The following is a 15,436-nucleotide window of genomic DNA, read 5'->3' on the forward strand; positions in this document are numbered from 1 at the left end:
AATTATATTCATTTTTCGGATGAGGGGGGCGCAAATTGATTGTGTACCCTAGGCGCCGGAAAGAGTATCTACGCCTCTGCCAAACGCTCATTAACACATTTTAAGTGTTGTAACCACTTTAATTAGTGTTTTAATTAGGCAGGATATAACCACTGGCTGACAGACCAACCAGCGATCATCACAAAACATACAACCTGACGTCCCACAACCTGACGTCCCACAACCTGACGTCCCACAACCTGACGTCCCAAAACCTGAGGTACCACAACCTGACGTCCTACATACTGACGTCCCACATACTGACGTCCCACAACCTTACGTCCCACATACTGACGTCCTACATTCTGAAGTCCCACATACTGACGTCCCACATACTGACATCCCAGATACTGACGTCCACAACCTGACGTCCCACATACTGACGTCCCACATACTGACGTCCCACAACCTGACGCCCCACATACTGACGTCCCACATACTGACGTCCCACAACCTGACGTCCCACAACCTGACGTCCCACAACCTGACGTCCCACATAATGACGTCCACAACTTGACGTCCCACATACTGACGTCCACAACCTGACGTCCATATCCTAAGGTCACAGATAATGGTGTCCCACACTTTGACGTCTCTGATCATGACGCCCCACCTATTGACACCCCACACCCTGAACTCCCAAATGGTGACAGGAAAGATACCAGACCGAAAACTGCGCAAAAAAAAGCGCATGAGCATTTTTGTTTCCTTATATACTGTATTTAAAGACATCAATAAAAAAGTGATGACATGCACATTGTAGCATAATAAAATATATTTCCACGAAATACAACAAAGTTTAAGTGTATAGTATAATTACTTTTTATTTGCGCATTTTACAGTTTTCTTAGTTTTCAGCTGCACAGTTTTCTGGGAAAGTGCCAAATAAAGATGCCCCGCATCCTGATACACAGATAATGATGCCCCACATCCTGATACATAGATAATGATGCCCCACATCCTGATGTACTTTATCCTTACGTCGTGACAATATCATGAAACTACTCCATTGTTACCTCACGAAAATATAAAACAATTGCCTGGTGGCCTAATAGCCTTATGACCTAGATATAATGCCATAAAAAAAAAAAAAAAAATATATATATATATATATATATATATATATATATATATATATATATATATATATATGAAAAGAGCTTTGTTTTCGGGATCTTAATGAAGTAATCAAATGAGGGACTATAGAGTGAAGTCATAAAGTCGAATCGCGAAGGGACATAATAAATAATAAAGGGACATAATAAAGGGAGAGCCCCATAGAATGGGGACACACTAGTTCTACTAGCGGTGGGCGGGGTCAGCCATCATTAGCAGTGAGTGTATAGATAATGTATTTCGCTACTTGAAATGCCTATAAGAGAAGCAAGAAGTTTCTACAGTGGGAAGTGATGTGTTTTCCACTAATCACAAACTAATGAATGCGGACGGATGTGAAAATGTTGCCGTGACGTGGCATCCAGTAGTTTGGCAGAACGAATCCCGGTACCACTTCTCACATCCGGGTAAACCCCCTGAAAATTTGGATGATTCCTGGAAGTGTTGTTTACCATAAAACTGACCTTGACCTACATGAGCGGCGACGGCACCAACAACACGCTAACCTACACTCAACGAGCCCCCCCCCCATTTGTGTTATCTTCACACATCCGTGCTATCGCCTGCTGTAATATAGCACTCAGCTGACGTGTGCTGCTGGTTCATATTCTGCATCATCCTGACACATCCGTGTTGAGCGTGTAAACACGGAGAGAAAAACACTTTTTTATTTCCTGAAAATTGGTGAGTACACACGTTTTATTTTTAGGGCAAGTAGTTGTCGCTAATGTCTATCTCGTTATTGCCTAAAATCTTCCTGGCATCTTTCTAGACTTACGTGTCTATTCCGATATTGCCTAAATTATTCCTGGTATCTTACTAGACTTATTACATGTCTATTCCGTTATTGCCTAAATTATTCCTTGTATCTTACTAGACTTACTTACATGTCTATTCCGTTATTGCCTAAATTATTCCTTGTATCTTACTAGACTTACTTACATGTCTATTCCGTTATTGCCTAAATTATTCCTTGTATCTTACTAGACTTACTTACATGTCTATTCCGTTATTGCCTAAATTATTCCTTGTATCTTACTAGACTTACTTACATGTCTATTCCGTTATTGCCTAAATTATTCCTTGTATCTTACTAGACTTATTACATGTCTATTCCGTTATTGCCTAAATTATTCCTTGTATCTTACTAGACTTACTTACATGTCTATTCCGTTATTGCCTAAATTATTCCTTGTATCTTACTAGACTTACTAACATGTATATTCCGTTATTGCCTAAATTATTCCTTGTATCTTACTAGACTTACTTACATGTCTATTCCGTTATTGCCTAAATTATTCCTTGTATCTTACTAGACTTACTTACATGTCTATTCCGTTATTTCCTAAATTATTCGTGGCATCTTACTAGACTTATTACATGTCTATTCCGTTATTGCCTAAATTATTCGTGGCATCTTACTAGACTTATTACATGTCTATTCCGTTATTGCCTAAATTATTCCTTGTATCTTACTAGACTTACTTACATGTATATTCCGTTATTGCCTAAATTATTCCTGGTATCTTACTAGACTTATTACACGTCTATTCCGTTATTGCCTAAATTATTCGTGGCATCTTACTAGACTTACTTACATGTCTATTCCGTTATTGCCTAAATTATTCGTGGCATCTTACTAGACTTACTTACATGTCTATTCCGTTATTGCCTAAATTATTCGTGGCATCTTACTAGACTTACTTACATGTCTATTCCGTTATTGCCTAAATTATTCGTGGCATCTTACTAGACTTACTTACATGTCTATTCCCTTAAGCAAACTGACAACTCTAAAGGTCACCCGACTGACCAAAAAGCTATTTAACATTCTTAATGACTGGTGAAGCGAAAACAGGCGAGCACTATAGTTAAAACTGTTAATGCAAAAAATTCTAGCGATTATTGAAATAAACGTAACATAATTCTAATGAATATTATTTGTGATTGTGATGTTGCCCCCCCCCCCCCACCCCTACACAATTCAAAGATGGCGTCAGTTATGGGATGTTTGAAGTCCCCCACCGCCGCTCACCTTCAGCTCCTGATGATGGTCAGCTTGACCTGCCTTGTGTGTACATCAGCTGATGCCGTTAGCTTCAAGGTCACTATACCCGAGCCACGGGTCACTGAGGTCAAAACGGTAGGATTATTTTAAGATTTGGAGAAATACACTCTAATTTACTAGACAGTAGGTCTCATAAATAAAACATTGACCTAGTGCATGTTTAAATACGATTACAAAGTACAGACAGAGCGGAGGAAAAGTAGTTTATGACATGCAGTGGCATAGCGAGGTCGGGTGTCACCCGGTGTGGCACTTAATGGCGTCACCCCCCCCCCCCAGAGGCATAAAGACCCTTCCCAGGGAAAAACTTTCAAATTTTCGATTTGCACCCCCCCCCCTCAAACTTTCGATTTGCACCCCCCCCCCCTCGATTTTTTCTCTATATATTTTGCTATTTTTTGCCTTGGTGTCACCCCGCTAAATGGTGTCACCCGGTGCGGTCTGCACCCTCCGCCCCCCCCCCTCGCTACGCCCCTGATGACATGCATAATTCATATATATATATATATATATATATATATATATATATATATATATATATATATATATATATATATATATATATATATATATATATATATATATATATATATATTGATTTATTTATTTATCTATATATATATTGATTTATTTATTTATCTATATATATATTGATTTATTCATTTATGTATTTATTTATGTATTTATTTATGTATTTTTAATTTAATTATTTATTTATTTATTTATTTGATTAATTATTTATTTGTTTGCTTATTTTTTGTTTGCTTATTTTTTGTTTATTTATTTATATATTTAATTACTTATTAATTAATCAGTTAATTAAGTAATTAATTAACTAATTAATTTATTAATTTATTAATTTATTTATTTATTTATTTTTTAATTTATTTTCTTATTTTTTTATTTTTTTATTTTTTTATTTTTTTAATTTACTATTTTATTTTTTTTTAATTTTTAACTTTTATTTTTATTTATTTTTTTTATTTATTTATCTGTGTTTAAAACATTTTGTGAAAGTGTCGATTGGACCAAGCTATGGACATAGACGTGTGTTTTGAGCAGCACGACAACGGGGAGATAACAATTGTTGACACCGACAAGATGGCCGCTCTACCAGAGGGCACTCAGTGCAAGTTGAAACAGGAGGGAGGGAGTTTAACGGTGGTCTTGTGTGAGGGCAACGACTGGAGGCTCACAGGTAATGTGACGTCATAAGAACATAACTGATATGACGTCATAATATCAAAACTGATAATGTGACGTCATAATATCAAAACTGATAATGTGACGTCATAATATCACTGGCAACATGACGTAATAGAGTGACAGTGCCCCACATTATTACCCCCTTCTTTATTCACCACATATTTTTTTGTACAAGTTGGAAGCCGGGCAATGTAAGAAGGGTCTATAGAATGGTTCAAATAGTCTGGCACAGTACACAAGGAATCTCTAGACATTTTATTGGATAAATATCAGATTGCAGTGTGAGCTTCTCATTTAAAAACAACAAACTGCTGGGTCGAATTTCAACAAGCTAGCGAACACCGAGTATATGTTCAATACATTCTAATAATACGTTTACACACACACACACACACACACACACACATATATATATATATATATATATATATATATATATATATATATATATATATATATATATATATATATATATATATATATATATATATATATATATATATATATATGGTTCCATGACAAATGATCTCAGACAAAATATCTCAGACAAAATATCTCACGGACAAATGATCTCACGGACATATGATCTCACGGACAAAAGATACCAGGACAAAATATATCAGGACAAATGATACCATGGACAAATGATCTCAGACAAAATTATCTCAGACAAAATATCTCACAGCAAAATTTTAATAGTATTTACGATGATTTTAATTGAACTTTTTTTTAATTGATTGTTAATATGGTTTTGTTTACTTTTTTTACGTATAATAATTGTGAATAAAATGAATTAGTGAAACCTAATAAACCATCAAAAGGTGTATTAAGCAATTATTGTAGTAGCATTTGATTTGAAAAAGTAAAAATTAAAACAAAATTACTCTTTTAACCTGAAAGGTATAATAAATGATAATGTATAAAACAAATAAAGTAACGGTCGCTATACAACATTAATGTTCATATCACGCGAAATAGCTTTTTAAAATGTGATTGGGTCTTCAGGTTCGTAACGTTAAACTATTGTTTTTATTACATCATCAACACAAACATAACGTGTAAGTTTCTTTTCTGGTAGGTACTTCGTTATGATCACACCTCTCCAATACTAGGTGATCATCTATTGTGTGAACTTTTGCTCGACATGTCTTAATTTCACATTTCCAAATCTCTTTGCCTGCTTATGGCAAACATAAATTCACCAGAAACTAATGTCCTAGAACCTTTCTGCTAGGTAACTAAAGAGACCATAGCAACGCAATCACCATTAATACTGCTTTGTTTGATGCACACTACGACATACTTAGCTCCGCGATGACCGCTGTCGTTTAAATAAGCATTAGTCACCTGATCACTAAGGTGTGACCGACGCATAACAATGGACTTTATATGCTAGTCGTATTGTCCATGGAGGGCGGATGTCTTTCCCTTAAGGCATGTCTCTACCATCAAAGCGGGCTACCACCTTGATACGAAGGTGTTTCTCTATTGTTATTTCATCCTCTTTGATCTAGTTTCGTTCACCTGACATGGTAGGATTGTCTCATGTTTGTCAAGCACAACTACGCTGTCTTTCGAAATTATTTCTTTAATCTTTTTATACTATATTACTAATACTAACCTTAAAATCTTTAGTGCAATATGACAAATTTATATGGCAAACATTTCTTACAATTATTATATAGGCCTATAAACAATATTAAACATACTAAACAAAACCATATGACAGTCAATAAAAAAAAATTTCAGATCAATTAAAATCATCCAATACACTATTAAAAGTTAGGAGTGAGATATTTTGTCTGAGATATTTTGTCTGAGATCAATTGTCCGTGGTATCATTTGTCTTGATATATTTTGTCCTGGTATCTTTTGTCCGTGAGATCATTTGTCCTGAGATCATTTGTCCGTGAGATATTTTGTCTGAGATATTTTGTCTGAGATCATTCGTCCATGGTATCATTTGTCCTGATATATTTTGTCCTGGTATCTTTTGTCCGTGAGATCATTTGTCCTGAGATCATTTGTCCGTGAGATATTTTGTCTGAGATATTTTGTCTGAGATCATTTGTCCTGTCACCATATATATATATATATATATATATATATATATATATATATATATATATATATATATATATATATATATATATATATATATATATATATATATATATATATATATATATATATATATATATATATATATATATATATATATATATATATATATAAATAATGAATTGGTTAGTGGAGTTAACTACGGTTTCAAACTCAACAGTGTAGAGAATGTTAACAAAATTCACATTTTCTTTCAGTCCTTCATGGGAAGTCGACTTTACCGATGGAGAGACGTAGGAGATTTATTGGAGCAATCATTTTTTTTGTTGCTGTTGCTGCTTTAGCTCTGTGCGCCGCTTTCTGTTTTCGTAGGTGGAACATTTCTTACAACCACAACTGTAAATTTAATTTAAACCAACATTGTTGAAGCCGCACTTTACTTCCTCTGGCGTTACTAAGGTACCCATTAGAGCTGGGTGGACTCAGGGACGTCCTACGGCACTAGAGTCCATGTTCAGAGCCCATGAATTTAGGAAAATCAATCTAGCACTCAACCATTCAAACATGCCGTACTATTGTTTTTCTATGAAACTGTGAAAACAATTGGAATCCGCATGTTTCTACATGACATCTACATGACATCTACATGACATCTACATCTTTCTACATGACATCTGCATGTTTCTACATGACATCTGCATGTTAATAAATGACGTCTGCATGTTTCTACATGACTTACACATGTTTCTACATGACATCTAGATGTTTCTACATGACATCTACATGTTTCTACATGACATCTGGATGTTTCTACATGACATCTACATGTTTCTACATGACATATACATGTCTCTACATGACATCTACATGTTTCTACATGACATCTAGATGTTTCTACATGACATAAACATGTTTCTACATGACATCTACATCTTTCTACCTGACAGGAAACAAGGCACCACGGCTGACGTGTGCGAGAATCAATGACGTCACCGCCAACAGACTTGAAACGACCGCTGTAGTGACGTGGGAGGTGCCGACAGCAGACGACCCGGAGGACGGCAGACTTGTGTAAGTTCTGGTGACGTCATCACACAACGATGACGTCACAACAGTCACAACTAAATGACGTTTGATTGACAGATTAAAACCCACATTTCGTCAGCAGTTCTTTGCTAGCCAGAGATAGAAAGTTTCTTCACAAACTGCCCTCTAATTGTTCATCTACCACTATCACTTTTTAGCGCAATTTCCTTACAGGAATTGCGATTATTAACTCGTCATTTCTGGATGGATGTGTGTCCGCAGCTTTAAGTCGTATCTCCTCCTCAACAAAGCAATATCGAGGACTAGTTCCAAAAGCAAATATGTTAAGCAAGTTCCGAAGATGATTGTGGGCCAAAAAAATTCCCGGAATTCCTTCCTGGATTTCCCGGAAAAGCCAAAAACCTCGAAAAAAAATGCAGTTTTTGGCCCATATCTCGGCAACCAGACCACTTAGCGACTTGAAACATTTACCAATCGATTTCTGCCATAATTTAGAACAATATAGCCGAAGGTGAAAGTTTTCAAAAATATCCTTTCGTTCGGTCACAAAAAATTAATTAAGGAAATTGCGCTTAAATTGTCACTAGACTTTTTATTAACTTGTTTTAAATTTACCCTCCAAAAATATCTCGCAGACCCACACGGACGAATGGGAACAGCCCAGGGTCAAGGTTCCCTGAGGGGTCTCACACAATCACGTACAAGGCCACGGACCGTAAGGGGTCAGCCGTTACATGTCAGATGACATTTCATGTCAAAGGTCAGGAAACTCAGTGTATAACTTTCGCATGTCTTTTGAATATTAATGAATCAAAATACGAAATTACGTGACGTCTGCAATAGTATATAGAGAAAACATCACAGATAATTCATCCGTATTTGATTAAATGTTCATGTATTGTTCTTGAGAGTATGCAAAACATAACCAAATGAACACATGAAAGTGGTTGCCAGTGTTAAACTCAACAAATGAAATCATTTAAAAATATCTTTTGTCGTAAAAGTTCGCCGGTGTCCCATGGTCAACACGAACCGACTGGACCACGGCACCACGACATGCTGGCCTGAGGTCGACCCTAACATCTACGGCAGCCAGTGTTCCTACACGTGTGGGCAGGGGTTTGAGTTGGTGGGAGCCACGTCATCAGTTTGTGAGAGTAACGAGAGATGGAGCAACCCTTGGCCCAGTTGTCAGTGTAGGTACACACACACACACATACACATAGACATACAGAGACACACACACAAACATTCAGCCCAGATGTCAGTGTAGGTACACAGACACACACAGACACACACAGACACACACACAGACACACAGACGCACACACACACAGACACACACAGCCACACACACAGACACAGACACACAGACACACAGACACACAGACACACACAAACACACACACATACACACACAGACACACACACAGACACACACAGACACACACACACACAAACATTCAGCCCAGATGTCAGTGTAGGTACACACACACAGACACACACAGACACACAGACACACACACACACACAGACACAGACACACACATACACATACACACACAGACACATACAGAAACACACATACACATACACACACAGACACACACACAGACACACACATACACATACACACAGAGACACACATACAGAGACACACACATACACACAAACATTCAGCCCAGTTGTATATGTAGGTACTGGTTTTGAAACACAAAGAGCCCAAAAAACGACAAGGACAGAGATTGAGACTTGACAGACAGGCGGAGATAGGGACAGATATCGACAGAGAGAGAGAGACATAGACAGACAAACGACCCAACACTACACTACACTATAACACCCTATCCTCCCCTCCCCTACCCTGCCGTTTCCTACCCTACCCTACCCTACCCTGCCGTTTCCTACCCTACCCTACCCTACCCTACCCTACCCTACCCTACCCTACCCTACCCTACGCTACCCTACCCTACCCTACCCTACCCTACCCTACCCTACCCTACCCTACCCTACCCTACCCTACCCTACCCTACCCTACCCTACGCTACGCTACGCTACCCTACCCTACCCTACCCTACCCTACCCTACCCTACCCTACGCTACGCTACGCTACGCTACCCTACCCTACGCTACGCTACGCTACCCTACCCTACCCTACCCTCCCCTACCCTACCCTACCCTACCCTACCCTACCCTACCATACCCTACCCTAACCTACCCTACGCTCTGCTCTAGATATTTGATCACGTGTCACACAACTAATTTAATTATCTCCTCCCACTCCACCCAGTGATTACCTGCCCGCCCCCAACAACTACCAACGGCAACTTCGACTGCCCGTCCTTCGACTACCAGTCCACGTGTGTGCTGACGTGTGATGACGGCTACCAGACACGGGGCGACACACAGGTCACGTGTCAGGCTGACAAAACCTGGTCCAGACACGAGCAATGTCAAGGTGAGACATTCTAGAACAATCTTCAGGTGAGATATTCTAGAACAATCTTCAGGTGAGAGGTTCTAGAACAATCTTCAGGTGAGACATTCTAGAACAATCTTCAAATTTAGAGATTCTAGAACAATCTTCAGGTGAGAGATTCTAGAACAATCTTAGGTGAGAGATTCTAGAACAATCTTCAGGTGAGACATTCTAGAACAATCTTCAGGTGAGAGATTCTAGAACAATCTTCAGGTGAGACATTCTAGAACAATCTTCAGGTGAGAGATTCTAGAACAATCTTCAGGTGAGACATTCTAGAACAATCTTCAGGTGAGAGATTCTAGAACAATCTTCAGGTGAGACATTCTAGAACAATCTTCAGGTGAGACATTCTAGAACAATCTTAGGTGAGAGATTCTAGAACAATCTTCAGGTGAGAGATTCTAGAACAATCTTCGGGTGAGAGGTTCTAGAACAATCTTCAGGTGAGAGATTCTAGAACAATCTTCAGGTGAGAGGTTCTAGAACAATCTTCAGGTGAGAGATTCTAGAACAATCTTCAGGTGAGAGGTTCTAGAACAATCTTCAGGTGAGAGATTCTAGAACTTTCTATTGTATGGTTACAATAATATTTTACCCTACTTATAATTTTTTGGATCAGCTGCATGTTTCTACGACATCAAACTGATACTCAGATTTGCCATGTTAAAAAATTGACTAACTCGCTAATAGTGCAATCTATTTCAAATGATGTATTGTTTGCTAGTTTTGTTTTCTCCAAAGTCCAATGGAATTTTTCTTTTTGTTGACAACAATTTGCTTTCTTTTTTAAATATACAGATGCTTCACCCCCACAAATAACCTGTCAACCCCTGATGGAGACTTTCGCTGGTCCAAAACGTAGCCCCACCCCCGTGACATGGGTCATCCCATCTGTCAGTGACAACTCCGGTGTCAGTCTGACAGTGTCAAGTGACGTAGCGTCGGGCAGCAAGTTCCCCGCTGGACGTCACACGGTGACGTTTACAGCCACGGATGACGCGAGGAACTCGGGAACATGCAAGATGGAGGTCAGCGTCCAAAGTGAGACTTGTTCTAATTTTATTCTCCTGGTGAAAGTACGGCCGTTGTCCACACTTTGTGCCTGCAGTCAAATCTTTCCTCTCTGCTCTAGTCATCTTCTGCCCTGAGTACCTACAACCCAATTTCTCTCTGCCCTAGTCATCTTCTGCCCTGAGTACCTACAACCCAAGTTATCTCTGCCCGAGTCATCTTATGCCCTGAGTACCTACAACCCAATTTCTCTCTGCCCTAGTCATCTTCTGCCCTGAGTACCTACAACCCAAGTTATCTCTGCCCGAGTCATCTTATGCCCTGAGTACCTACAACCCAATTTCTCTCTGCCCTAGTCATCTTCTGCCCTGAGTACCTACAACCCAATTTCTCTCTGCCCTAGTCATCTTCTGCCCTGAGTACCTACAACCAAACGATTCTGATGTGTCCTGCTCTCATGGAAACGAGTACGGGTCAGAATGTGTAACAACGTGCCACCAAGGCTACGAGTTGGCCAACCCGGCAAGTGGCAGACAAGAATGCCAGGAAAACCGTACCTGGAGCGGCGATGTGCCAGTTTGTGTCCGTAAGTTTTTTATTTTTATTTTGTGTGTGATCATAACAGCCTTAAATAGCCGAATAACCGGCTGTCTTATAAAATATAACTTTTCAATAATAATTAGAAGCAACAAGTTTACGTGTTTTGTTTTTAGTTTATACAAGTACTAGGAGGTTGAGCTACAAACACTTAAAAATATATTTTTAAAATATTTCTTCTGTAATATTTTATGAAATGTCTTCTATATTTCAAATTTAAATGATTTTTAAGGTTTAATTTTTGCAAATATATATTTAAAATGTAATCAAAGTTAATAAAGCCGAACTTTCTCTACGAATATTTTCTTACGTATCATTTCAGCACGCTCATGCGCCCCTCCCCCTGACATCCTTCAGGGTAATTTTACCTGCCCACTAGGACATACCTTCAAACAGATGTGCCACCTACAGTGTAACCATGGTTACCAAATCACCGGACCGTCAAATATTACATGTGGCGTCACGGTCCAGTGGTCACAGCATGGACACTGTTTAGGTAATGTTTATAAGATAGTTTGACGTCGGTTAAACGAAAACATTCTTAAATCGGTAAAGTGCAACTGCTCGTTTCATCCTCTATGATGGCTGGGGTGATGAATCCATTTCCCGACACGTCTAGCGTAATTATACAATAACTCTCAAATAATACACACTTTTGAAATAAATTACCTCCCCTTGAGTGATCGCCACTGAGTGATCAATAAATGACCTTCCCTAGACGTGAGCTTCCCTCTATAATACAATAAATGATCTCCCCTAGATGTAAGCACCCCTCTATAATACAATAAATTATCTCCCCTAGATGTGAGCACCCCTCTATAATACAATAAATTATCTCCCCTAGATGTGAGCACCCCTCTATAATACAATAAATTATCTCCACTAGATGTGAGCACCCCTCTATAATTCAATAAATATCTCCCCTAGATGTAAGCACCCCTCAATAATACAATAAATTATCTCCCCTAGATGTAAGCACCCCTCTATAATACAATAAATTATCTCCACTAGATGTGAGCACCCCTCTATAATTCAATAAATATCTCCCCTAGATGTAAGCACCCCTCAATAATACAATAAATTATCTCCCCTAGATGTAAGCACCCCTCTATAATTCAATAAATTATCTCCCCTAGATGTGAGCACCCCTCTTTAATTCAATAAATATCTCCCCTAGATGTAAGCACCCCTCAATAATACAATAAATTATCTCCCCTAGATGTAAGCACCCCTCTATAATTCAATAAATTATCTCCCCTAGATGTGAGCACCCCTCTATAATACAATAAATTATCTCCACTAGATGTGAGCGCCCTTCTATAATTCAATAAATTATCTCCCCTAGATGTGAGCGCCCTTCTATAATTTAATAAATTATCTCCCCTAGATGTGAGCGCCCTTCTATAATTTAATAAATTATCTCCACTAGATGTGAGCACCCTTCTATAATTTAATAAATTATCTCCACTAGATGTGAGCGCCCTTCTATAATTTAATAAATTATCTCCCCTAGATGTGAGCGCCCTTCTATAATTTAATAAATTATCTCCACTAGATGTGAGCACCCCTCTATAATTTAATAAATTATCTCCACTAGATGTGAGCGCCCTTCTATAATTTAATAAATTATCTCCCCTAGATGTGAGCGCCCTTCTATAATTTAATAAATTATCTCCACTAGATGTGAGCACCCTTCTATAATTTAATAAATTATCTCCACTAGATGTGAGCGCCCTTCTATAATTTAATAAATTATCTCCCCTAGATGTGAGCGCCCTTCTATAATTTAATAAATTATCTCCACTAGATGTGAGCACCCTTCTATAATTTAATAAATTATCTCCACTAGATGTGAGCGCCCTTCTATAATTTAATAAATTATCTCCACTAGATGTGAGCGCCCTTCTATAATTTAATAAATTATCTCCACTAGATGTGAGCACCCTTCTATAATTTAATAAATTATCTCCACTAGATGTGAGCGCCCTTCTATAATTTAATAAATTATCTCCACTAGATGTGAGCACCCTTCTATAATTTAATAAATTATCTCCACTAGATGTGAGCACCCTTCTATAATTTAATAAATTATCTCCCCTAGATGTGAGCACCCCTCTTTAATTCAATAAATATCTCCCCTAGATGTAAGCACCCCTCAATAATACAATAAATTATCTCCCCTAGATGTAAGCACCCCTCAATAATACAATAAATGATCTCCCCTAGATGTGAGCACCCCTCTATAATTAAATAAATGATCTCCCCTAGATGTGAGTGCCCCTCTATAATTAAATAAATGATCTCCCCTAGATGTGAGTGCCCCTCTATAATTAAATAAATTATCTCCCCTAGATGCGAGCGCCCCTTCATAATTCAATAAATTATCTCCCTTAGAGGTGAGCGCCCCTTCATAATTCAATAAATTATCTCCCCTAGATGTGAGCGCCCCTCTATAATTCAATAAATGATCCCCCCTAGATGTGAGCGCCCCCTACTTCCCTGCCGGCTGCACTGACCAGATGAAAGTGGAGGCTGCAAGTCTAGGAGAGCCGACCTACGTCATCTACCAGCTACCGGAAGTTGAGGACAACTCTGGGATGAAGGTCACAGTTACAGGCGACCCTGTGTCAGGGTCCAGCTTCAGTCTGGGCACAACGGAAGTGACCGTCACGGCCACTGACCTTGAGGGAAACAGCGACAACTGCAGCTTCAGCGTTCTTGTCGAGTGTAAGCTTCGCGTTATTTTTTTTTTCAAAGGAGTTTGGTTGTGTTTCTCACGTGTTTATTCCGACTTTTAGTAGAGAATTCAAAAACTCATTTGAAACGTAAAGTTTAAAGAGAAACGAAAATTTCTCAAAGTAAAGATTTTTTTAAATTGATTTTTTTTTTGGATTATATCCGTTACCTCAATCTCAAACAACCTAGATTTGTAATAAAGTATAATCGTGTTTAGAAACACAGGTAATAAAAATTAAAAAAAAACAATGAAAAAAACAACAACCACATTTTCCTGTTCCAGATGTGTATTGCAAGCCACCTTCCATTGACCTGTCCGGTAAGAATTTAATCCAGTACACCTGCCCTGACCGTCACGTGATGGGGGCCAGCTGTGGTCTATCTTGTCAGGACGGGAACCCGGTCTTTGGTGCCAGCTCCATCAGGTGCCAGAGAGACACGGACGGAAATCTTACCTGGGCGTGGTCAGGTACTACCAGACCTTACTGTGACGGTAAGTGGGTCAAGGTCACATGATAACAGGTCACGTGTGTAGTGTTTATTTTATTTATTGTATCACTTTTGTTATCTTTTTAGACCTTAAACTTGAAGCCTATATATATATATATATATATATATATATATATATATATATATATATATATATGTGTGTGTGTGTGTGTGTATAAATTATATATATACATATATATATATGCATATATATATATATATATATATATATATATATATATATATATATATATATATATATATATATATATATATATATATATATATATATATATATATATATATATATATATATAACTATACACACACACACACACATATATATATATATATATATATATATATATATATGTGTGTGTGTGTGTGTATAAATTATATATATAGGCTACATATATATATGCATATATATATATATATATATATATATATATATATATATATATATATATATATATATATGTGTGTGTGTGTGTATAAATTATATATATAGGCTACATATATATATGCATATATATATATATATATATATATATATATATATATATATATATATATATATATAT

General features: G+C 37.6%; 1 protein-coding gene across 1 annotated transcript in view; it reads left to right on the forward strand.

Annotated features, from left to right (window-relative positions):
- Positions 1-1,714: 1,714 nt before the first annotated feature.
- Positions 1,715-15,436, forward strand: part of LOC131942419 (uncharacterized) — a 38,368-nt gene continuing 24,646 nt past the window's right edge. The window contains exons 1-13 of the mRNA XM_059302297.1: positions 1,715-1,839; positions 3,146-3,298; positions 4,241-4,421; positions 6,748-6,858; positions 7,438-7,561; positions 8,173-8,297; positions 8,542-8,733; positions 9,828-9,995; positions 10,818-11,060; positions 11,434-11,616; positions 11,950-12,123; positions 14,106-14,354; positions 14,647-14,856. Of these exons, the coding sequence (XP_059158280.1) occupies positions 3,146-3,298; positions 4,241-4,421; positions 6,748-6,858; positions 7,438-7,561; positions 8,173-8,297; positions 8,542-8,733; positions 9,828-9,995; positions 10,818-11,060; positions 11,434-11,616; positions 11,950-12,123; positions 14,106-14,354; positions 14,647-14,856 (2,113 nt within the window). The 5' untranslated portion in view covers positions 1,715-1,839. The remainder of the gene's footprint in view (positions 1,840-3,145; positions 3,299-4,240; positions 4,422-6,747; positions 6,859-7,437; positions 7,562-8,172; positions 8,298-8,541; positions 8,734-9,827; positions 9,996-10,817; positions 11,061-11,433; positions 11,617-11,949; positions 12,124-14,105; positions 14,355-14,646; positions 14,857-15,436) is intronic.

The sequence above is a fragment of the Physella acuta genome, unplaced genomic scaffold, assembly GCF_028476545.2.
Source record: "Physella acuta isolate Inbredline_101_S28 unplaced genomic scaffold, ASM2847654v3 ptg000405l, whole genome shotgun sequence".
NCBI lineage: Eukaryota > Metazoa > Mollusca > Gastropoda > Physidae > Physella > Physella acuta.